Below are 25,760 nucleotides of genomic sequence, written 5' to 3' on the forward strand. Positions count from 1 at the left end.
TCAAGCCAGAGCCCGAGGGATGGTGAAGGAGCGCGGCATGTAAGGCTCCAGCCTTGGAATCAACCTTAACAACACCGCCGACACAGTGGGGTGAGAAGGGACATGCCGGGAGTCCAGGCTTGGACCCGCTTTTCTTCAAAAACTTTCCAAAAATGAAAAATCAGATGAGAATGCATGTGTGGATGTATGCCTCCTTAACACAAAGCAATGAACTGGCTAGATCTGGTTATCCAGGGGGTGTATATGCTCAGAGGGAGGAGCTACACTTTTTAGTGTAGTACTTTGTGTGTCCTCCGGAGGCAGAAGCTATACACCCAATGTCTGGGTCTCCCATAGGAACGATAAAGAAAACAGCAATTATGGCCCATTAGTTTTTTTTTTGCTTTATAGTATAGACTACATTTTATATTTTGATTGGACTATTACAAATGAGAAGATACCAACTAATTATAAAAAAAAAAACCCAAAACGGTATCTAAGTCTATGAGAGCCAGAACGAAGCTCTTATGCACTTCAACTGAAAGTGGGTGACTGTTAGTGCTGACTTTTGGCCAAACAGGAGTGCAGTCATAAAATGTCAAAGTGCCTAGAGAGGCGCTGGGAAAAAAAGACGATAGCAGCTGGGAACTTACTGTGGTGAGGGGGGGGCAGTTTAAAGAGCAGGTTTTTACCATATGTGTGTGTTATATATATATATACACACACACACACACACACACATACACACACACACACACACACACACACACACACACACACACACACACACACGCATACATGAAGGGAATTTTGTTTACTTACCGTAAATTCCTTTTCTTCTAGCTCCAATTGGGAGACCCAGACAATTGGGTGTATAGCTTATGCCTCCGGAGGCCACACAAAGTATTACACTAAAAGTGTAAAGCCCCTCCCCTTCAGCCTATACACCCCCCGTACTGCTACGGGCTCATCAGTTTTGGTGCAAAAGCCCGAAGGAGGAAAAAATTATAAACTGGTTTAAAGTAAATTCAATCCGAAGGAATATCGGAGAACTGAAACCATTTAACATGAACAACATATGTTATACAAAAACAGGGGCGGGTGCTGGGTCTCCCAATTGGAGCTAGAAGAAAAGGAATTTACGGTAAGTAAACAAAATTCCCTTCTTCTTTGTCGCTCCTTATTGGGAGACCCAGACAATTGGGACGTCCAAAAGCAGTCCCTGGGTGGGTAAATAATACCTCATAATAGAGCCGTAACGGCTCCGTCCTACAGGTGGGCAACTGCCGCCTGAAGGACTCGCCTACCTAGGCTGGCATCTGCCGAAGCATAGGTATGCACCTGATAGTGCTTCGTGAAAGTGTGCAGGCTCGACCAGGTAGCTGCCTGACACACCTGCTGAGCCGTAGCCTGGTGTCGCAAGGCCCAGGACGCTCCCACGGCCCTGGTAGAATGGGCCTTCAGTCCTGAGGGAACCGGAAGCCCCGAGGAACGGTAAGCTTCGAGAATTGGTTCCTTGATCCACCGAGCCAGGGTTGACTTGGAAGCTTGTGTCCCTTTACGCTGGCCAGCGACAAGGACAAAGAGTGCATCCGAGCGGCGCAGGGGCGCCGTTCGAGAAATGTAGATCTTGGCGGACGTAGGTTTCCTAGCCTGTCTCATAGTGGCAATGACCTCTTGAGATAACCCTGAAGACGCTAGGATCCAGGACTCAATGGCCACACAGTCAGGTTGAGGGCCGCAGAATTCAGATGGAAAAACGGCCCTTGAGACAGCAAATCTGGTCGGTCTGGCAGTGCCCACGGTTGGCCGACCGTGAGATGCCACAGATCCGGGTACCACGACCTCCTCGGCCAGTCTGGAGCGACGAGGATGACGCGGCGGCAGTCGGCCCTGATCTTGCGTAACACTCTGGGCAACAGTGCCAGAGGAGGAAACACATAAGGAAGCCGAAACTGCGACCAATCCTGAACTAAGGCGTCTGCCGCCAGAGCTCTGTGATCTTGAGATCGAGCCATGAATGTTGGGACCTTGTTTTTGTGCCGTGACGCCATTAGGTCGACATCCGGCATCCCCCAGCGGCAACAGATCTCCTGAAACACGTCCGGGTGAAGGGACCATTCCCCTGCGTCCATGCCCTGGCGACTGAGAAAGTCTGCTTCCCAGTTTTCTACGCCCGGGATGTGAACTGCGGATATGGTGGATGCTGTGGCTTCCACCCACAGCAGAATCCGCCGGACTTCCTGGAAGGCTTGCCGACTGCGTGTCCCACCTTGGTGGTTGATGTAAGCCACCGCTGTGGAGTTGTCCGACTGAATTCGGATCTGCTTGCCTTCCAGCCACTGCTGGAACGCTTTTAGGGCAAGATACACTGCCCTGATCTCCAGAACATTGATCTGAAGTGAGGACTCTTGCTGGGTCCACGTACCCTGAGCCCTGTGGTGGAGAAAAACTGCTCCCCACCCTGACAGACTCGCGTCCGTCGTGACCACCGCCCAGGATGGGGGTAGGAAGGATTTCCCCTTCGATAATGAAGTGGGAAGAAGCCACCACCGAAGGGAAGCTTTGGTTGCCTGAGAGAGGGAAACGTTCCTGTCTAGGGACGTCGGCATCCTGTCCCACTTGCGTAGGATGTCCCATTGAAGTGGACGCAGGTGAAACTGCGCGAAAGGGACTGCTTCCATTGCTGCCACCATCTTCCCCAGGAAGTGCATGAGGCGCCTCAAGGGGTGTGACCGACCTTGAAGGAGAGATTGCACCCCTGTCTGAAGTGAACGCTGTTTGTCCAGCGGAAGCTTCACTATCACTGGAAGAGTATGAAACTCCATGCCAAGATATGTCAGCGATTGGACCGGTGTCAGATTTGACTTTGGAAAATTGATGATCCACCCGAAACTCTGGAGAATCTCCAGAGTAACGTTGAGGCTGTGTTGGCATGCCTCTTGAGAGGGTGCCTTGACCAGCAGATCGTCTAAGTAAGGTATCACTGAGTGACCCTGAGAGTGGAGGACCGCAACTACTGTAGCCATGACCTTGGTGAAAACCCTTGGGGCTGTCGCCAGGCCGAACGGCAGTGCCGCGAACTGAAGGTGTTCGTCTCCTATGGCGAAGCGCAAGAAGCGCTGATGCTCTGGAGCAATTGGTACGTGGAGATAAGCATCCTTGATATCGATCGATGCTAGGAAATCTCCTTGGGACATTGAGGCGATGACGGAGCGGAGGGATTCCATCCGGAACCGCCTGGTCCTTACGCGTTTGTTGAGCAGTTTTAGGTCCAAAACAGGACGGAAGGACCCGTCCTTCTTTGGAACCACAAACAGGTTGGAGTAGAAACCGTGGCCCTGTTGCTGAAGAGGAACCGGGACCACCACTCCTTCTGCCTTCAGAATGCCCACCGCCTGCAGAAGAGCCTCGGCTCGCTCGGGAGGCGGAGATGTTCTGAAGAATCGAGTCGGAGGACGAGAGCTGAACTCTATCCTGTAACCGTGAGACAAAATGTCTCTCACCCAACGGTCTTTTACTTGTGGCAGTCAGGTGTCGCAAAAGCGGGAGAGCCTGCCACCGACCGAGGATGCGGTGTGAGGAGGCCGTAAGTCATGAGGAAGCCGCCTTAGTAGCGGCACCTCCGGCGGTCTTTTTAGGGCGTGATTTAGACCGCCATGCGTCAGAGTTCCACTGATCCTTCTGAGGCCTTTTGGACGAGGAGAATTGGGACCTGCCCGCACCCCGAAAGGACCGAAACCTCGACTGTCCCCTCCTCTGTTGGGGTGTTTTTGGTTTGGCCTGGGGTAAGGATGTTTCCTTTCCCTTGGATTGTTTGATGATTTCATCCAATCTCTCACCAAACAAACGGTCGCCAGAAAATGGCAATCCAGTTAAGCACTTTTTGGAAGCCGAATCTGCCTTCCATTCCCGCAGCCACAAGGCCCTGCGTATTGCCACCGAATTGTCGGCTGCAACCGCCGTACGGCTCGCAGAGTCCAGGACAGCATTAATAGCGTAGGACGCAAATGCCGACGTTTGAGAGGTTATAGACGCCACCTGCGGCGCAGACGTACGTGTGAGTGCGTCAATTTGCGCCTGACCAGCTGAGATAGCTTGGAGTGCCCATACGGCTGCGAATGCTGGAGCAAAAGACGCGCCGATAGCTTCATAGATGGATTTCAACCAGAGCTCCATCTGTCTGTCAGTGGCATCCTTGAGTGAAGCTCCATATTCCACTGCAACTATGGATCTAGCCGCCAGTCTGGAGATTGGAGGATCCACCTTGGGACACTGAGTCCAGCCCTTGACCACGTCAGGGGGGAAAGGGTAACGTGTATCCTTAAGGCGCTTGGAAAAACGCTTATCTGGACAAGCTCGGTGTTTCTGGACTGCCTCTCTGAAGTCAGAGTGGTCCAGAAACATACTCTTTGTACGCTTGGGAAACCTGAAACGGAATTTCTCCTGCTGAGAAGCTGACTCCTCCACTGGAGGAGCTGAGGGAGAAATATCCAACATTTCATTGATGGACGCAATAAGATCATTCACTATGGCGTCCCCATCAGGAGTATCAAGGTTGAGAGCGGCTTCAGGATCAGAATCCTGATCAGCTACCTCCGCTTCATCATACAGAGAGTCCTCTCGCTGAGACCCTGAACATTGTGATGATGTCGAGGGGATATCATAGCGAGCTCGCTTAATCGGTCTGGGGCTGCGGTCCGTGTCAGAGACCTCACGCTGGGATCCATGAGACACCTCGGGAGGACATTGCTGTTCCAACTGAGGGGGACCAGGGGGCAATGATTCCACAGTGCCCCTGGCTTGAGATGCCGGCCTGGACTGCAAGGCTTCTAATATCTTAGCCATAGTCTCAGAAAGTCTTTCAGTAAAAACTGCAAACTCCGTCCCTGTCACCTGGACAGTGTTAACAGGTGGTTCTCCCTGGGCCGCCCTTAGCAGAGGCTCCGGCTGAGAAAGTGCCACAGGGGCCGAGCATTGCACACAATGATGGTCAGTGGAACCTGCCGGCAGTATAGCCGTACATGCTGCACAGGCAGCATAGTAAGTCTGTGCTTTGGCACCCTTGCCATTTGTGGACGACATGCTGTTGTCTCCTCTGAGCACTACAGGAGGGTATATAGACAAAAATCAACAGTGCACCATACAGTGTAAAGTATAGTCTATAATCATATAATCTATAAGTACACTTCTGCACTAGTGGGGCCAGCACCACAGGTGCTGCTTACCGCCTTCGCAAAGCGGTTGTGTGGGCACCAGAAATCCTGCCTGGGTCTCCTTGAGCTTGTCTCTCCTCTCCAGCGTTAGCAGAGCTGAGAGGAATGGCTGCCGGCGTCCTGAGGAGAGGAGGGAGCCGTGGGCGTGACCCAGAAAAGTGCGGGAACTGGTGCCCCACTGTGCAGAGTGAGGGGGGTGGAGTATGCAAAGCATGCTCCAGCCCTCAGTGCTGACGTCCTGTACAGCGTCCCGCCCTTCCCCTGACTGGCAGGGCTGGGGGCGGGAAGAAAACGAGACTAGGCCGCAAAAGCCGGGGACTCGAGTTATAAGCGCGGCCGCCGTATAAGCGCGGTCGGCGCGGAAGTCCCCGGCGCACTAACAGTCCCAGCCGCGCCGCAGTGATAACCATGGCAGCGGCGGTCAGCGCGGCAGTCCCCCTACACGAACACACTCAGCGACGCTGAAGTGTGTAATGGCACAAACGCAGTCAGCGCTGCTGTCCCCGGTGCACTAGCACACCCAGCAATGCTGGAGTGTTGCTGTGCGCGGTCCCCACGGGGACACAGAGTACCTCAAAGTAGCAGGGCCATGTCCCTGAACGATACTCGGCTCCTATCCAGCATGGTCCTCAGGAGCTGTGGATGGAGCACGGTCTCCTGTGCCTGGAGACCGAAAGGATCCCACTTCACCCAGAGCCCTAATTGAGGGATGGGGAAGGAAAGCAGCATGTGGGCTCCAGCCTCCGTACCCGCAATGGATACCTCAACCTTAACAACACCGCCGACAAGAGTGGGGTGAGAAGGGAGCATGCTGGGGGCCCTGTTATGGGCCCTCTTTTCTTCCATCCGACATAGTCAGCAGCTGCTGCTGACTAAGCTGTGGAGCTATGCGTGCATGTCTGACCTCCTTCGCACAAAGCATAAAAACTGATGAGCCCGTAGCAGTACGGGGGGTGTATAGGCTGAAGGGGAGGGGCTTTACACTTTTAGTGTAATACTTTGTGTGGCCTCCGGAGGCATAAGCTATACACCCAATTGTCTGGGTCTCCCAATAAGGAGCGACAAAGAAATATATTATCACACACACAGTTATATAATATATATTTCACTTCATTTTTTATAATGGAATACAACCATTTTGCAGTATATGGGCATGCCTTTAGCGGGGTACTGACATCTTAAATGCCACTGTAAATGATTGCCAGTGGCATTTAAATGGTAAGCAGCAGTTGGAGTGATCGCTGCCGATAAATGCAGATGCCAGCTCCATTCACCCACATCCCGATGTTGTGCAGGCGTTATACATATTGTAATCGTACATACATGGCATAATTTACCAAAAAAGCAAACACAAGCTATTTCCCATATAGCTCCAGCTTCCCAACTGATTATAGTAGGTGAAGTCATGATACAGTGTCACAGCTCCAGTTAATAAATCAGATGTAGTAGAATATGGACTCTTAGCACTGAAGCCACAGGAGGTTAGAGTGGGAACCTAGCTTTAGAGATAGGCCAAGTAAGTTTGAAGCTGGAAGACAACTAGAACTATCCAAAACTCACATTTTTGACATCAGTGTATTTTATTAAACCCTGAGGTCACATGCCTGGGTGATAATTTAGTGAATTTTTTAACTCAGTATTTATAAGCCAAAATCAGGAGTGGAGCAGTCAGAGGAAAAGTATAATAGAAATACGTCACCACTTCTGTATTTTTCACACACTGCTGGTAATACTGAGGTAAAAAAAAAAGAAAACAGAAAAAACTCAACATGTGCCCGTAGCCTGATCCTTAATGAGTGTATCTGCTAGAAGGAGAAATCAGCTGGTGGCAGCATTGGACTAGTCTGGGCTCCCTCTGTAAGCTCTAGCCAACCATGAAAACCATGTTTTCTCTGAAACCATGCAGCATTTCAGAGATCAGCATACAGGCAATCACACAACCATGCTCCAATTCATGCTGCCCGTTTGGGAAGCTTGAACAATGGACAGCTTACATTTAATCATAAATAATGCGATAATAAATAATGAAATAAAATGAAAAGTGAATCTTACCGAGGCTGACAACGCTCGCATAAATAGATGTCTGGAATATTTTGCCTGTCAATACCCATACAATCTATATGCTGCCAGACACTAAGGGGAGAGAAAAAGAAAAAAAATGTACAAAATTTTTTAGTGTGCACAAATAACTACAACCATGCTCCAAACAGTTCTTGATAAGCACTCAACTCTTTGGACACACAAAAACCGATTAAAAAAAAAAGAGAGAAAATGTCAAGCAAAGTCCACTTAAAAGGGAACCTGTCAGGTACACTATGCACCCAGAACCACAAGCAGTTCTGGGTGCATATTCCTAATCCCTGCCTAACTGTCCCAGCATCTAGTAGCATAAAGAGATCTTTAGAAAAGAAGGGAATTTTGTTTACTTACCGTAAATTCCTTTTCTTCTAGCTCCAATTGGGAGACCCAGACAATTGGGTGTATAGCTTATGCCTCCGGAGGTCACACAAAGCATTACACTTAAAAGTGTAAACCCCTCCCCTCTGCCTATACACCCTCCCGTGCATCACGGGCTCCTCAGTTTTGGTGCAAAAGCAGGAAGGCGGAAACTTATAAATTGGTCTAAGGTAAATTCAATCCGAAGGATGTTCGGAGAACTTAAACCATGAACCAAGAACAATTCAACATGAACAACATGTGTACACAAAAGAACAACAGCCCGAAGGGAACAGGGGCGGGAGCTGGGTCTCCCAATAGGAGCTAGAAGAAAAGGAATTTACGGTAAGTAAACAAAATTCCCTTCTTCTTTGTCGCTCCATTGGAAGACCCAGACAATTGGGACGTCCAAAAGCAGTCCCTGGGTGGGTAAAGAATACCCCGGTAATAGAGCCGAAAGACGGCCCCTTCCTACAGGTGGGCAACCGCCGCCTGGAGGACTCGCCTACCTAAGCTGGCATCTGCCGAAGCGTAGGCATGCACCTGATAGTGCTTCGTGAAAGTGTGCAGACTCGACCAGGTAGCCGCCTGACACACCTGCTGAGCCGTAGCCTGGTGCTGCAATGCCCAGGACGCACCCACGGCTCTGGTAGAATGGGCTTTCAGTCCTGAAGGAACCGGAAGGCCAGAAGAACGGTAGGCTTCAAGAATTGGTTCCTTGATCCACCGAGCCAAGGTTGACTTGGAAGCCTGCGACCCTTTACGCTGGCCAGCGACAAGGATAAAGAGCGCATCCGAGCGGCGCAGAGGCGCCGTACGAGAAATGTAGAGCCGGAGTGCTCTCACAAGATCTAACAAGTGCAAATCCTTTTCACATTGGTGAACTGGATGAGGACAAAAAGAAGGTAAGGAGATATCCTGATTGAGATGAAAAGGGGATACCACCTTCGGGAGAAATTCCGGAACCGGACGCAGAACCACCTTGTCCTGGTGAAACACCAGGAAGGGAGCTTTGCATGACAGTGCAGCTAGCTCAGACACTCTGCGAAGTGATGTGACTGCCACTAGGAAGACCACCTTCTGCGAGAGGCGAGAAAGAGAAATATCTCTCATTGGCTCGAAAGGTGGTTTCTGAAGAGCCATTAGCACCCTGTTCAGATCCCAGGGTTCTAGTGGGCGCTTGTAAGGGGGGACTATGTGGCAAACCCCCTGCAGGAACGTGCGTACTTGCGGAAGCCTTGCTAGACGCTTTTGAAAAAATACAGAGAGCGCCGAGACTTGTCCCTTAAGAGAGCCGAGAGACAGCCCCTTTTCCATTCCGGATTGAAGGAAAGACAGAAAAGTGGGCAAGGCAAATGGCCATGGACTAAAACCCTGATCAGAGCACCAGGATAAGAAGATCCTCCACGTCCTGTGGTAGATCTTGGCTGACGTTGGTTTCCTGGCCTGTCTCATAGTGGCAATGACCTCTTGAGATAACCCTGAAGACGCTAGGATCCAGGACTCAATGGCCACACAGTCAGGTTGAGGGCCGCAGAATTCAGATGGAAAAATGGCCCTTGAGACAGCAAGTCTGGTCGGTCTGGTAGTGCCCACGGTTGACCCACCGTGAGATGCCACAGATCCGGGTACCACGACCTCCTTGGCCAGTCTGGGGCGACGAGGAGGGCGCGGCGGCAGTCGGACCTGATCTTGCGTAACACTCTGGGCAGCAGTGCCAGAGGAGGAAAGACATAAGGCAGTTGAAACTGCGACCAATCCTGAACTAAGGCGTCTGCCGCCAGAGCTCTGTGATCTTGAGACCGTGCCATGAATGCCGGGACCTTGTTGTTGTGCCGGGACGCCATTAGGTCGACGTCCGGCTTCCCCCAGCGGCAACAGATCTCTTGAAACACGTCCGGGTGAAGAGACCATTCCCCTGCGTCCATGCCCTGGCGACTGAGAAAGTCCGCTTCCCAGTTTTCCACGCCCGGGATGTGTACTGCGGAGATGGTGGAGGCTGTGGCTTCCACCCACAGCAGAATCCGCCGAACTTCCTGGAAGGCTTGGTGGTTGATGTATGCCACCGCCGTGGCGTTGTCCGACTGAATTCGGATCTGCCTGCCTTCCAGCCACGGCTGAAACGCCTTCAGGGCTAGATACACTGCCCTTATCTCCAGAACATTGATCTGAAGGGAGGACTCTGGCTGAGTCCAGGTACCCTGAGCCCTGTGGTGGAGGAAGACCGCTCCCCACCCTGACAGACTCGCGTCCGTCGTGACCACAGCCCAGGATGGGGGCAGGAATGATTTCCCCTTCGACAAAGAAGTGGGAAGAAGCCACCACTGAAGGGATGCCTTGGCTGCCCGAGAAAGGGAGACGTTCCTGTCGAGGGACGTCGATTTCCTGTCCCATTTGCGGAGAATGTCCCATTGAAGAGGACGCAGATGAAACTGTGCAAATGGAACTGCCTCCATTGCTGCCACCATCTTCCCTAGGAAGTGCATGAGGCGTCTCAAGGGGTGCGACTGGGCTCGGAGGAGAGATCGCACCCCTGTCTGTAGGGATCGTTGTTTGTCCAGCGGAAGTTTCACTATCGCTGGGAGAGTGTGAAACTCCATCCCGAGATATGTCAGCGATTGTGTCGGTGTCAGTTTTGACTTTGGGAAATTGATGATCCACCCGAACCTCTGGAGTGTCTCCAGAGCAATGTTCAGGCTGTGTTGGCATGCCACCCGAGAGGGGGCCTTGACAAGAAGATCGTCCAAGTAAGGGATCACTGAGTGTCCCTGAGAGTGTAGGACTGCAACCACTGTTGCCATGACCTTGATGAAGACCCGTGGGGCTGTTGCCAGGCCGAAAGGCAATGCCACGAACTGAAGGTGTTCGTCCCCGATGGCGAAACGCAGGAAGCGCTGATGCTCTGGTGCAATCGGCACGTGGAGATAAGCATCCTTGATGTCTATTGATGCCAGGAAGTCTCCTTGGGACATCGAGGCGATGACGGAGCGGAGAGATTCCATCCGGAATCGTCTGGTTTTCACGTGTTTGTTGAGCAGTTTGAGGTCCAGGACGGGACGGAAAGATCCGTCCTTTTTTGGTACGACAAACAAGTTGGAGTAAAAACCGTGACCCCATTGCTGAAGGGGAACGGGGATAACTACTCCTTCTGCCTTCAGAGAGTTCACCGCCTGCAGAAGAGCATCGGCTCGCTCGGGGGGCGGAGATGTTCTGAAGAAACGAATCGGAGGACGAGAATTGAACTCTATCCTGTAACCGTGAGACAGAATGTCTCTCACCCATCGGTCTTGGACATGTGGGAACCAGGCGTCGCAAAAGCGGGAGAGCCTGCTACCGACCGAGGATGCGGTTTGGGGAGTCCGCAAGTCATGAGGAGGCCGCTTTGGGAGCGGTTCCTCCGGCGGTCTTTTTAGGACGTGCCTTAGACCGCCATGAATCAGAGTTCCTCTGATCCTTTTGAGGCCTCTTGGACGAGGAGAATTGAGACCTGCCTGAGGGCCGAAAGGACCGAAACCTCGATTGTACCTTCCGTTGTTGAGGTCTGTTAGGTTTGGACTGGGGTAAGGACGAGTCCTTACCCTTGGATTGTTTAATGATTTCATCCAATTGCTCGCCAAACAGGCGGTCGCCAGAAAACGGCAAACCGGTTAAAAATTTCTTGGAAGCAGAGTCTGCCTTCCATTCACGTAGCCACATGGCCCTGCGGACTGCCACTGAATTGGCGGATGCTACCGCTGTACGGCTCGCAGAGTCTAGTACCGCATTCATGGCGTAGGACGCAAACGCCGACGCCTGAGAGGTTAATGACACAACCTGCGGAGTCGCGGCTCGTGTGAGTGCATTAATCTCAGACTGACAAGCTGAGATAGCTTGTAGTGCCCATACGGCAGCAAATGCCGGAGCAAAGGACGCGCCGATAGCCTCATAGATGGATTTCATCAGGAGCTCTATCTGCCTGTCAGTGGCATCCTTTAGTGATGCACCATCTGCCACTGCAACTATGGATCTGGCCGCCAGTCTAGAGACTGGAGGATCCACCTTGGGACACTGGGCCCAACCCTTGACTACGTCAGGGGGGAAGGGATAACGTGTGTCATGAAGTCGCTTAGTAAAGCGCTTATCCGGAAAAGCTCGGTGCTTCTGGACTGCGTCTTTGAAGTCGGAGTGATCAAGAAACGCACTCCGTGTACGTTTGGGAAACCTAAAATGAAATTTCTCCTGCTGAGAAGCTGACTCCTCAATCGGAAGGGGTGGAGGAGAAAGATCTAACACCTGATTGATTGACGCTATAAGGTCGTTTACTATGGCGTCCCCTTCAGGCGTATCAAGGTTGAGCGCGGCGTCAGGATCAGAGTCCTGATCTGCCGCATCTGCCTCATCCTCCAGAGAGTCCTCATGCTGAGACCCTGAACAGTGTGATGAAGTCGAGGGACGCTCCCAGCGAGCCCGCTTCGTCGGTCTGGGACTGCGGTCCGTGTCGGAGTCCTCCCCTTGGGACCTATGAGTTGACCCAGGAGCTCTTTGCTGCTCCGACCGAGGGGGGCATGGGGGCAATGAATCAACAGTGCCCGGGGCCTGTGTTACAGGTCTGGACTGTTAAGCTTCCAGTATCTTAGCAGACCATCTATCCATAGACTCAGCAAGTTTGTCAGCAAATACTGCAAACTCTGTCCCTGTCACCTGGACAGTGGGGGCCGGAGGTTCCACCTGGGCCGGGGGTCCCACCAGTGGCTGAGACTCCGGCTGAGTGAGTGTCACAGGGGCCGAGCATTGCACACAATGAGGGTAGGTGGAACCTGCAGGAAGCATTGCCGCACATGAGGTACAGGTTGCAAAGTAAGCCTGTGCTTTGGTACCCTTGCTTTTTGCAGACGACATGCTGTTTCTCCTCTTAGAATAATCAGTGAGGGTATATAGCCAAACGCTAACAGTGAGGCCGTACAGAGTAAATGTATACACTATAAGCATATAAATATACAATTCGGCATCCAGGGGGACCAGCACCTAGTAACAGGTGCGGCTTACCGACCGCTCCCAGCGGTTGTGTGACCACCAGATCCCTGCCTGGGCCTCCCAGAGCTGTAAGCTCAGTTGTCTCCCCTCTGAAGTTCTCCAGCGTCTTGTAGCAATGGCTGCCGGCGTTCAGAGAGGAGGAGGGGGCCGTGGGCGTGCCTGTAAAAGTGCGGGAATCTGGTGCCCCACGGTGCTCAGTGAGGGGGGAGGAGGATACAAAGTATGCTCCTGCCCTCAGCGCTGACGTCCAGTGCAGCGTCCCGCCCTTACCCCTGACTGGCAGGCCCGGGGGCGGGAATATGCGGCACTAGGCCGCAAAAGCCGGGGGACTAAAGTTATAAGCGCGGCCGGCAAACAAGCACGGCCAGCGCGGTAGTCCCGGCGCACTAACACACCCAGCAGCTGCTGCAGTGTCCATTACCCAGGCGCACTATGCGCCGTCCCCAAGGGGACACAGAGTACCTCAGAGTCGCAGGGCCTTGTCCCTGATGATACCCGGCTCCTGTCCAGCAGATTCCCCCAGGGGCTGCGGAGGGAGCGCGGTCCCAGCGCCTGGTGACCGGTCAGGATCCCACTTCACCCAGAGCCCCTAAGGGATGGGGAAGGAAAACAGCATGTGGCTCCTGCCTATGTACCCACAATGGGTACCTCAACCTTAACAGCACCGCCGACCCAAGTGGGGTGAGAAGGGAGCATGCTGGGGGCCCTGTATGGGCCCACTTTTCTTCCATCCGATATAGTCAGCAGCTGCTGCTGACTAAAATGTGGAGCTTGCGTGGATGTGTGCCTCCTTCCACAAAGCAATAAAACTGAGGAGCCCGTGATGCACGGGAGGGTGTATAGGCAGAGGGGAGGGGTTTACACTTTTAAGTGTAATGCTTTGTGTGACCTCCGGAGGCATAAGCTATACACCAAATTGTCTGGGTCTCCCAATGGAGCGACAAAGAAAGTATTTCTACAGATCCTTTATGATATGCTAATGAGCGCAGGGACTAGTCGCAAGAGTGCTAGTTCCTGAGCTCATTCTGCCCTCTTAGCATGTTAGCAGGCCAAAGGGGAGTGCTAATATGCTATTCAATGCCCAGCGTCATCAGCAGTGACACACGTACCTGTCCATTGTCACCGCTTCAGAATGCCGGGCTGAGGATCAGTACGCATGATCAAAATGACCCGCACTTCCAGTCATAGACACCAGACCTCTCAAGCCGGGACGCATACACCCGGTTTGACAGTGCACATGACCGGATGCTGGAACTTGTGATCATGCGCACTGACCCCAAGCCTGACGTTCTGAAGCAGTGATAACTGACACAGGTACGCACGTCACTGACACTGGGCATTGAATGGCACCCCTATGGGTGTGCTTACACGCTAAGAGGGTGGACTAATCGGGGGAAATAACGACCTTGCGACCAGTCCGTGTATCCATTAGCACATCATAAAGGATTTTTAGAAATACATAAAGACAAAGACATCTTTAGAAAAGTATGCTACTAGTTGCTGGGACAGTTAGGTAGGAATTGGAAATATGAACCCAGAACTGCTTGTGGTTCTGGGTGAATATAGTACCTGACCGGTTCCCTTTAAACTACAGGGACATTACATAATGGCCTGCTCTTAGAAATTCAAATGAACATATTAAGGGGTGGGGGTGGGGGGCCAAGTTTACCTGGGAAAAAAAAAAAAGGGAAATTTTCATCGCAATTATCTATATGGATTCTGTATTTAATCCGTTTTATAGAAACTAAAATGTAATTAAACTGTACAAAATTAAATTAAAGTTGCCTTCCAAATACACTGCTCATGTTCTGAATAAAAGAGGTGTGCATCAGCCCCCTCCAATTGAAAAACCCTGCACACGCGTCAACCCACGCAGTGTTTTTCGATTGGCTATTGGACATGTCTGGTCAAATGCGGTTATTGAAGATACAGTGTGTATGGGAGGGTACAATAGAAAAAAGGAGAGTATGCTGAACCCGTAACACCTATATATTAGTAAGCCACAGAAAATAATGTCTCAAACACGTTTGGTACAGAATGAGCACAACCACTTCACCCCTTTGAAGACCTGGCAATTTTTAATTTTTTGCTCAGTTCTGTTCTCTCTGTCTTTTCAAGATATGTAATTTTTTTTTACTAAACATAGCTGTATGTGGGCCTGATATCTGGGGACGTGCACAGGTTAAAAGGGGTTATCCGGCTTCTTTGACTTTTTTTTTTTATTACCCTATGGGGCTACATTGGGGCAGTTAAGTAGATAGTGACCACTTACCTGCCCTGCTGTCAGCCCCTCTCCCCCGGCTCAGAGCGGTCATGTGACCGCTCCTGCCGCGATTTTTCTGCTTCCGGTCATTTCATGTCAACATGGGCAGGACCATGTTGACATGCAAATGTGGAACAGCATGTTGCCGCCCTGCTGGACTGTACAGTACGAGGAGTCACCGCCCCCTTCCCTGCACCCTCCCACACATTCCCCCGTACTCTCCCCACAACCTCCCCCTGCACTGCTGTGGGGTCCGTCACCTGGGGGAGGGGCCTGGCGGCAGCTGCCGTGGTGTCAGCTCCAGCACCGGGCCCCTGCTCAGGATCACACATTCAAATGTACCGGCATCACAGATCACAGATGCCGGTACATTTGAAAGTGCTGATGAGAAGCAGCGCAGCTTCTCATCACTGTCCCTCCCGCTGTCTGAGCTCTCTTCAGCACAGTGGTGACGTCAGAGCACAGACAGCGCGCGAACGTGCAGGAGCGGCGGGGACCAAGGACGGGTGAGTATGTATTCCTTACATGTGTTCCCGATGGGGATCGGGGGCGGGCGGTGCAGAGCCATATGTGTGCGTGTGCAGAGCCATATGTGTGCGTGTGCAGAGCCATATGTGTGCGTGTGCAGAGCCATATGTGTGCGTGTGCAGAGCCATATGTGTGCGTGTGCAGAGCCATATGTGTGCGTGTGCAGAGCCATATGTGTGCGTGTGCAGAGCCATATGTGTGCGTGTGCAGAGCCATATGTGTGCAGAGCCATATGTGTGCGGTACAGAGCCATATGTGTGCGGTGCAGAGCCATATGTGTGCGTGTGCGGTACATAGCCATATGTGTGCGTGTGCGGTGCAGAGCCATATGTGTGCGTGTGCGGTGCAGAGCCATATGTGTGCGATTGCGGTACAGAGCCATATGTGTGCGTGTGCGGTACAGAGCATACGTGTGCGGTGCAGAGCCATATGTGTGCGTATGCGGTGCACAGCCCGATGTGGGGCTGTTATTTGTAATGCTGTAGTGATAATAGGTCAGGTGCTGGGGCAGAATATACTGACAGGGAATGTGTGTGCAGGGGGCGGGCAGAGGGCGAGGCTGGACACTGGGGTGGGTGGTGACAGCTCTGACTGAGGTTCTGCACAGGAAGTGGTCATGTTTGCTGGATCTGAATGTAAACTAGAAGCTGCAGAGAATAAAAGGGTGAATTCAAGAGGAACAAAAGTTAGAAAACAAAAAATAATGTAGGTGTGATTTATATGACAATACAGCACAGATTAGCTTAACAAAAATTTTTGAGTTTGTCGGATAACTCCTTTAAGTATTTGCTGCGATTTTCAGCGCATTTTTGCCACAAAAAGAAGGATTTCCTAGTACCAGCAAAGTGAATGAGATTCCTGAAGTCTTCTCATACACACGTTGCTTAAAAGGGAACCTGTCATCAGAAATTTCGCCTAAAACCTAACAGATTCCCCCTCTGCAGCTCCTGGGCTGCATTCTATAAAGGTCCCTGTTATGATTGTGCCCACTTTCTGACCGAAAAAAAGTGTTTATAAAGTTGTACCTTTTTGGCTTCTGATTCTGTAAATCCGTCACGGGGGCGGGCTGCCTGATGGCCGTTATTCTGCCCCCTGGTCCTGTATGCCGCCCCCATCGCTGATTTCAATACTTCTGGACGCCGCCCACTGCTCCAGCCATCCCCGCGCATGCCCAGTGCTCATCTCTCGGGGATGAGCACTGTGCCCAGCGTCACCGCTGGTGACGTGCACGCAGGGTTAAGATTATGGGCGGTGCTGTGATGTTTATTCCTAAGCAACCGCCCATAATCGCGGGGCCGCGCTTTTCCCCTCGGCCTGCTTCGTTCTGCGCAAGCGCGCTGCTGCTGACCCCCACGTCACCTCCTTCCCATCTTGCCCCGAGGCAGGAAATAGATGGGAGGAGCGCGGAGCAGTAACACCGATCAGGAGGAGACGCAGAACGAAGCAGGCCGAGGGGAAAAGCGCGGCCCCGCGATTATGGGCGGTTGCTTAGGAATAAACATCACAGCACCGCCCATAATCTTAACCCTGCGTGCACGTCACCAGCGGTGACGCTGGGCACAGTGCTCATCCCCGAGAGATGAGCACTGGGCATGCGCGGGGATGGCTGGAGCAGTGGGCGGCGTCCAGAAGTATTGAAATCAGCGATGGGGGCGGCATACAGAACCAGGGGGCAGAATAACGGCCATCAGGCAGCCCGCCCCCGTGACGGATTTACAGAATCAGAAGCCAAAAAGGTACAACTTTATAAACACTTTTTTTCGGTCAGAAAGTGGGCACAATCATAACAGGGACCTTTATAGAATGCAGCCCAGGAGCTGCAGAGGGGGAATCTGTTAGGTTTTAGGCGAAATTTCTGATGACAGGTTCCCTTTAATTTGTTCTCTCGCAGACTTGAAGTAGTTTCAAATATACAACATGTCAATTGTTTAAGGGTTTTTCTCTTATTTAGAGTGCTAGGTGGGGAAAAAAAAAAAAAATCAAACCACACACAATTTTTATGTGATTTTTTTTCCTCCTAAGGGACTGGTTTTTGATGTAGAATGTCTCCAACAAATAATTACCATGTGCACATGCCCAAGTTTTGCTAATATCCTTCTGTTCTGTAAGTATGAGACATATATATATATATATATATATATATATATATATATATATATATATATATATATATATATATATATATATATATATATATATATATATATATATATATATATATATATATATAGATTTTTTTTTTTTTAGAGGTTGAAGCAAATTCTGAACTTTGTAAAGAAAAAAAAATAATAAATAAATTGGTTGGCGCTACCTCCTTATTCTTGTTAGATTCACAGCCAGAGACTGTCACGAATAGAACAGGCTCAGCTCTTGAACCCGTTCTACACGTCTCATAATTGATCCGGGATGAAAATGTATGTCACACTTTAAGGTCCGTTAATTTTTACGTTCTCAGGTTATAATGAATAATTATACGCTTATTACACAATGATGATGATCTAAAATGTATAATTAGTGTAGGAAGGTTGAACTACATGGACCTAGGTCTTTTTTCAACCTATGTAACCTACCTGCATTTGTCACAACAGATCATGTACCCATCATCATGCGTAAAACTGCAAATACATCGCGTGACATCAGTTCCATAGCTTCCATCTTCTGAAGTGCTGATGGTCGTAGCACTTGACGTCTCATCAAAATGTGGAGTCGTAAATAAGTTCACCTCATTTTTAATAAGAACAGGAGGCGGAGACGCTGGAGGCGTTGGTGGAGGGCGAGCACCATAGTTGTGATCCTGAAGAATAATAAATAATTACATATTCCCGTTAAAGAGATCCTGTCATCATTATTTTGAATGTTAAAGACATTGTTATCATGGCGCTGTTATATAAATTAAGTAGATACCTTTAGTGGATTAAAGAACCAGGATACGGATTTCTTCACTAAAAGGTATCTATTTAGTCTGTATAACTGCGCCATTATGGCAATGCCTTTACTTTAACATGAAAAATTAATGACAGGTTCTTGAAGTACTAATTGCAAAACACGTATGTTGTACTTTAAGGATTCATAGGCATTCACAGATGTGTAAAAATATGTAAATACCAAAGCCATATTTCCCCAAATAAAAAAAAAATAAAAAATTAAAATGTCATTAAAACTATACAGATAATACTTACCGCATAAGGCAAGCCAATATAACTGTGCGAATGATGAGAGCTGCTGGTATATAAATGGTGTGGATAACTGTTTGACTTTTCAACTACAACAGGGCTTGCTTCTACAGATTCCGGTCTACATGAAGGAAAAGAAAAAAAAAGAAGAAAGAATTGCTTTAATTTGTGGCTTTCCATTTCCAATCCGCTTTTGTAAAATGAAAGTCTTTTTGACTGACATGGTCAACCGCTTTATTTTAGGCAAATTTTATAATTTAAAACATAATATACACAACATTGCCTACAACACTCAAGTGGTAGCAAAATATGAGGAAGGTCAAGCTTCTGGTATATGCAAAGTCCGGTATATTCCAAATTTAACACTAACACACACACACACACACACACACACACACTTCTCCTGCCCTGCATACACTTCTCCTGCCCTGCATACACTTCTCCTGCCCTGCATACACTTCTCCTGCCCTGCATACACTTCTCCTGCCCTGCATACACTTCTCCTGCCCTGCATACACTTCTCCTGCCCTGCATACACTTCTCCTGCCCTGCATACCCTTCTCCTGCCCTGCATACCCTTCTCCTGCCCTGCATACCCTTCTCCTGCCCTGCATACCCTTCTCCTGCCCTGCATACCCTTCTCCTGTCCTGCATACCCTTCTCCTGTCCTGCATACCCTTCTCCTGTCCTGCATACCCTTCTCCTGTCCTGCATACCCTTCTCCTGCCCTGCATACCCTTCTCCTGCCCTGCATACCCTTCTCCTGCCCTGCATACCCTTCTCCTGCCCTGCATACCTTTCTCCTGCCCTGCATACCCTTCTCCTGCCCTGCATACCCTTCTCCTGCCCTGCATACCCTTCACCTGCCCTGCATACCCTTCTCCTGCCCTGCATACCCTTCTCCTGCCCTGCATACCCTTCTCCTGCCCTGCATACCCTTCTCCTGCCCTGCATACCCTTCTCCTGCCCTGCATACCCTTCTCCTGCCCTGCATACCCTTCTCCTGTCCTGCATACCCTTCTCCTGCCCTGCATACCCTTCTCCTGCCCTGCATACCCTTCTCCTGTCCTGCATACCCTTCTCCTGTCCTGCATACCCTTCTCCTGTCCTGCATACCCTTCTCCTGCCCTGCATACCCTTCTCCTGCCCTGCATACCCTTCTCCTGCCCTGCATACCCTTCTCCTGCCCTGCATACCCTTCTCCTGCCCTGCATACCCTTCTCCTGCCCTGCATACCCTTCTCCTGCCCTGCATACCCTTCTCCTGCCCTGCATACCCTTCTCCTGCCCTGCATACCCTTCTCCTGCCCTGCATACCCTTCTCCTGCCCTGCATACCCTTCTCCTGTCCTGCATACCCTTCTCCTGTCCTGCATACACTTCTCCTGTCCTGCATACCCTTCTCCTGTCCTGCATACACTTCTCCTGTCCTGCATACACTTCTCCTGTCCTGCATACACTTCTCCTGTCCTGCATACACTTCTCCTGTCCTGCATACACTTCTCCTGTCCTGCATACACTTCTCCTGTCCTGCATACACTTCTCCTGTCCTGCATACACTTCTCCTGCCCTGCATACACTTCTCCTGCCCTGCATACACTTCTCCTGCCCTGCATACACTTCTCCTGCCCTGCATACACTTCTCCTGCCCTGCATACACTTCTCCTGCCCTGCATACACTTCTCCTGCCCTGCATACCCTTCTCCTGTCCTGCATACCCTTCTCCTGTCCTGCATACCCTTCTCCTGTCCTGCATACCCTTCTCCTGTCCTGCATACACTTCTCCTGTCCTGCATACACTTCTCCTGTCCTGCATACACTTCTCCTGTCCTGCATACACTTCTCCTGCCCTGCATACACTTCTCCTGCCCTGCATACACTTCTCCTGCCCTGCATACACTTCTCCTGCCCTGCATACACTTCTCCTGTCCTGCATACTGGGAGTAATCCTTAGTATCTGTATGCACACTTCACAATACCATTTCTCCTGTCCTGTTGGAGAAGATGAACTTGGCCTTAGGTCTCATTTTTATGTATGCAATCCCATGGGACAACAAAAAATAATCTTGAACTTTTTTTTTTTTTTTTTAAAAAGGCGCCATCCCAAGTATGGAAGTTATCTCCTATCACTGGGATTGGGGATAACTTTCTGATCACTGGTAGAGATGAGCAAACCAGAGGTTTGGTTTTCAAACCGAACACCGACTTTAAAAAAAACAAAACAAACAAAAATAGAGTTCAAGTTCGGATGCTTTACATGAGAACTTCACTTGTGCGACCAGTGCTGTGCTCAGGTACACTTGGTGCTCAGCCCTGTGCAAGCCGCTTGCAGTGTTTGAACGGCTTGAATTGGGGTTAATAACAGTGTGATTGATTAGATGTAGTGAGCAACAAAAAAAAAAAAATAAAAAAAAACTGAAAAAGCCTGCCCACCCTCCTGTGATCTGCTTATGGCTGCCAGTATGTGGGTGGGGACTTGAACTGCCAATCAGTGATTTCGAACTGCGCTCGGGCCAAGTTTGAACCAATGGAGGATCGGTTCGATAGCGGCCAGCAAACCAAGCCTCCAAAGGTTCACTCAGCTCTAATCACTGAGGGTCTGAAAGCTGGGACTCCCACAATCCCAAGAGCCCTGTGCGAATGTAGTAGTGGTTGTGCATTGCCCACACTACCAATCAATTAACTCATGGATTTTCAAACAAACCCTTTAAAGCGCAACAGTCTTTACATTTTTATTTAATAAATCAATAGTACACATAAAAATAAGCTATGACAACTATGTAGAATCTCATCAGTAGCAACTGCCATCTCCTAGCTCAGTAATAGGAAAGTCTTAACTGGATACAGATTTTATCTCAGAACTGAGAATTTTGAAAATGACTGATCAATTCTTATAAAGCTATATTAGAATGTTGTTTATTTTCACATGTACTATTCATTTATGAAATAAAAATGTAAACAACAGTTACACTTTAAGGGAGTTGTCATGTAACGCAAAATTTGCTGAACCTTGCATTACACTTAAATAGGGGGTGTTCTAGCATGTGGGCTGGTGGGGTTTGTGTGCCAAGGCTGTATTTTCGTCCCAGTCCGGCCTTGGCAGCACCTTGTAGAGGGCAGGCACACCCAAAATAAAAATCTTGACCTTAGTGTAGCATTTGATAGTAATCATTCTACATACAAACATGCTAGTGAGGCAATTTAAAGCACCCTTGGTGTGGTCGAGCAGTTCAGTGCAATGTGCCATTTACTTGTATTCTATCTAACTCGACTCTCCTCCTTGACGGACCGCTCTGGCTTTAGAGAAAACAGAGGCAGGTGAAAAATGGGAAAACAAGCAGTTGGGTGCAGAGATCCCCTCGGCCACACCAAGGTAACAATGAGCACCTAATTAGCATATTTGAACATTAAAAGTACACTTTTTATTATGGCTGTTTCCTATTAGGTGCTGCCCTTCTGAAAATAAATTGTAAGCGTACAATAGGAATTACAACATAGCCAGGGTGCTCTTCAAATTTTGATACTCTGACAGTGTAATCTAGCAAGTCTTTCATCCTAGCCAGAATTTATATTGCACAATGTAGGGGAGGTTATATGGCACATATAAAAACAGCAAATCATATAGTCTGGATTTTCAGGGAAAACATTTTACTTACTCGGAGCCTGCAGCCATGTCCAAGTGTGGAGTTTCTGCTGTCGCAACCCGCAAAGGGACCACTATGCTCATGACGTTCGCTTCTGATAAATACGATTACTATGGAGTCCTCTGCATCGGGATCCAAAACACTGGGGCATGCCAGCCACAGTGCTCATTGCAAACATCTAAGTGCATCCACGAACCCTAAATGAATGCAGGAAGGAATACATTTAAGTACCTTACCAAAATTACCTTATAGGAGAACTGCAAATGCTTATCAAATGACATTCAGCTGTAAAAAGTATTTGTCTCTTAACTACTTTCACCCTACAGTCAGAAGTAGGCAGTTCCAGCAATTAGGATCCATAATTGGAAAACAAAAAAAAACAACAAAACACCGATTACATCACTCCATAGGCTAACTTTAGATATTCTTTATAAGCAACAGCAATTCACAATTGAAAGAAAAAAGCCGCAGGAAGACCAGTTACCCGCAATTGCTCCCCATAGCATCCGTCAGCAGAAACCGTTTATATTGCATGTATTCCAATGAAACGTAAAAGTTGCCCCTCTATTCTGCAACTGTTTTATTAGACTCTTACTCACAATACAGAACAATCCATACAATACAGATATATAAAGAGATGGGCCACTTTCTCTTATCAGTGTAGCTTTCCTCACACAGTGAACAGCATTTTTCTCCATATAATGGCTGGCAGTGGAGTAGCAGTGACCGGACAATCAGCCTCCTCCCTAAGGCTGCTTTCACACCTCCGGTTTTTCCTGTGCGGCACAATCCGGCACTTTGCAGGAAAAACGCAACAGTTTTTTTTTTGCCGCCGGTTGCGTTTTTCCTGCATAGACTTTTATTAGTGCCGCATTGTGCCACATGGGCTTGCGTTCTGTCCGTTTTTTGCCGCATGCGTCAGATTTAGCCGATGCGGCGGCCGGATGGAACGTTGCCTGGCACGGTTTTTTGTGCGGCAAAAAACCCACATCGCGCCGCATCTATCCGATGCGGCGCATTTTTCAATGCATGCCTATGGACGCCGGATGCGGTTTTTGCCACTGCGCATGCTCAGTAGCATGCCGCAAGCGTCAAAAACCGGACGGGCCGCATTTAAAAAACTTATGCAAAGGATGCGGCTTTTTCGCCGCATCCGTTGCATAGGTTTTAGAGCCGGACTGGCCGGCTCTGCACCTACCGTATGCGTGAAAGCAGCCTTAGAAAAGCAGCTTTCCCCTGTGAGGTGGCTGATGGTCCAGTCATCGGCAGCCATTGTATGGAGAGAAGTACTGGGCACTAGTCTGTGGGGAATACTACACTGACCAGAGAAAGTGCCGCCAAACCCTTTAAGGAAAAGTTGTAATTTATCACAGGTTTCTTGATATATAGGCCGAAGTTCTCCACAGAACAGAATGCTTCAGTTGAAGTGATCAGGCAAGCATATAGCTAGATAAATTAAATGTTATTTCTGCTCACATACACGCATTTGTATAAAATAATTTAGTGTAATGTCATCGGACCCACCATAGGGACATAAAGAAAAAAAAAAGGGGGTAGTGATGAAGTTTAATAAAATAAATAAGGATACAATAGTGTGACCACAGTAGAGCGGTCCTTGGCAGCTATAGAGGTCTTCAGCAGGACCCTGGGTACTATAGTACCCATCTGTTACGAAGGATAGTGACCGGCAATGACATTATTTAAGTACCAATGCCAAGGATTCACAGCTGCAATTAAACTGGTATAACTGCAGCGATCGGAGCTAGCACTGGCCTACTGCAATTACAGGCAGATGAAGGCCACATAACACAGCCGGCTTCCATCTGGTGTGAACCAGGCTATGCTTCGGCCAGAGCTGGCTTCATACTTTGTGTAGTGACTTTTGACAGGTGTACTTTGGAAATCCATATCAGAATGACTGTATAATCCTCATTAAATGTGCAATTCACGAGTGCTATTCATTTCAGACCCCATTCACACTGCAGTTTCTGTGGTGCATCCGATGATACTGCCTGAATCCTCCCCTAAAACGGTGTTCAGATGGACCCCGGACAGGCCATAGACTGCAATGAAACCGATTTCTAGTGAGCGCAGCTTGTGTTTTTCTTTCTGAAAGAGTCTATGTTCAGACAAGCAAAGAAAATGTAGCAGACTGTTTCTGTGCCTGCCTGAACAAAGACACTTACTAAAATTTACATTTGTTTCACGTCGTTGCAATCTAAAGTCCAGTCTGTGAATCTAGGCGAACAGTCCGAACTCATGGCAGAAAGTGTGAACAGGGTCTTGATCACAGGTGAGGAGGAAAGAAAATATACAAAAACAGAAAACAAGAAATTTTTTTCCCCCCACAACTGGGGGAAAAATTAGGAGGTGCATCTTACAAACCGCATATGGCTTACCGGGCAGACAGTGGTGGCGCAACGTCGGCGATACAGAGGGCTCGGAGGGGGTGTCACTGCAGTAGAGCAGCTCAGGAGGGTCAGTGTGTGGCAGTACAGCGTCAGCGATACTGCGGGCTCGTGGGGTGTCACAGCTGCGTGCGCCATTGATCAACCAGCGGGTTGCTTTGAATCGCCAGCGGTTTGATGGTATTTATCTAATGCATTTTTTCTATTGTATTTATGCCTTTCTGCATTTGACTTGCTATTCATGGTTTCACTTTGTGTTTCCTTGCATTACTATTGAGTATGTTTTGCATGTTTTGGTCCACGTTTCATCACAAATATTATATATAATTGGAGGAGGTATGGGGATATCTTGTTTCATTATATACAACCCCAGCTATTGTGTTCACTCTTGTGAGTGTTTTTAAATGTTTTTAATATGTCTTTGGTGTTTTTTTCTATCAATAAAATAGTATATATTGGTTTTGAATAATATCTTGTTGGTGATCCCATTTGTTACACACCACCTTTCTCTCTCTTTTTTTGTCTGAATCGCCAGCGGTTGATGCGACGGACTTCAAGAAAATGGCCGTGGAGGAAAATGGGGGCCCTGTGAAGTTACCTAGTTTGCTCTCCATTCCCCCTAAGGCCCTGTGTGCACTTACCGGTTTTTGCCGCAGATTTCCTGCGGTTTTGCTGCAGAAAATGTTCATAACATCTCTGCAGTGAATCAACAGCAAAACCTATGGGAAAAAAAAATGCTGTGCGCACTATGCGGATTTTGACAGCTGCATGTTTTGCTGCGGGATTCCCGCAGCAAAAACAATTGCATGTCACTTCTTTTCCGCACGTCGCTGCGGGATTTCACTCCATTGACTGCAATGTAATCGTGAAATCCCGCAGGGAATAACGCAGGCAGCAAATTCTGTGCGGTTCATTGCGTTTTCCTGTGTTATTCCCTCCGGTATTTCACGGTTTTACCTCCGGTAATGTACATCGCCTGTCTGCGGTTTTGCAGGGAAGTGATGTCATTATGACAGGAAGCGGAGCAGAGTAAACACACATCACAGACATAGAACACAGACATATAGAATACACATAGAAAGCAAACGGAAATATAGAAAAA

General features: G+C 49.2%; 1 protein-coding gene across 5 annotated transcripts in view; it reads right to left on the bottom strand.

Annotated features, from left to right (window-relative positions):
- The window catches only part of KMT2E (lysine methyltransferase 2E (inactive)), a 209,506-nt gene that overhangs the window by 167,598 nt on the left and 16,148 nt on the right, over positions 1-25,760 (bottom strand). For all 5 annotated transcript variants that reach the window (XM_075345177.1, XM_075345175.1, XM_075345176.1 and 2 more), the window contains exons 2-5: positions 22,263-22,447; positions 18,615-18,729; positions 18,006-18,229; positions 7,248-7,328 (exon numbers count right to left, since the gene is read on the bottom strand). In XM_075345177.1, coding sequence (XP_075201292.1) covers positions 7,248-7,328; positions 18,006-18,229; positions 18,615-18,729; positions 22,263-22,333 — 491 coding nt within the window. In that variant the 5' untranslated portion in view covers positions 22,334-22,447. The remainder of the gene's footprint in view (positions 1-7,247; positions 7,329-18,005; positions 18,230-18,614; positions 18,730-22,262; positions 22,448-25,760) is intronic.

This window comes from Anomaloglossus baeobatrachus, chromosome 4 (genome assembly GCF_048569485.1).
Source record: "Anomaloglossus baeobatrachus isolate aAnoBae1 chromosome 4, aAnoBae1.hap1, whole genome shotgun sequence".
In the NCBI taxonomy this organism is placed as follows: domain Eukaryota; kingdom Metazoa; phylum Chordata; class Amphibia; order Anura; family Aromobatidae; genus Anomaloglossus; species Anomaloglossus baeobatrachus.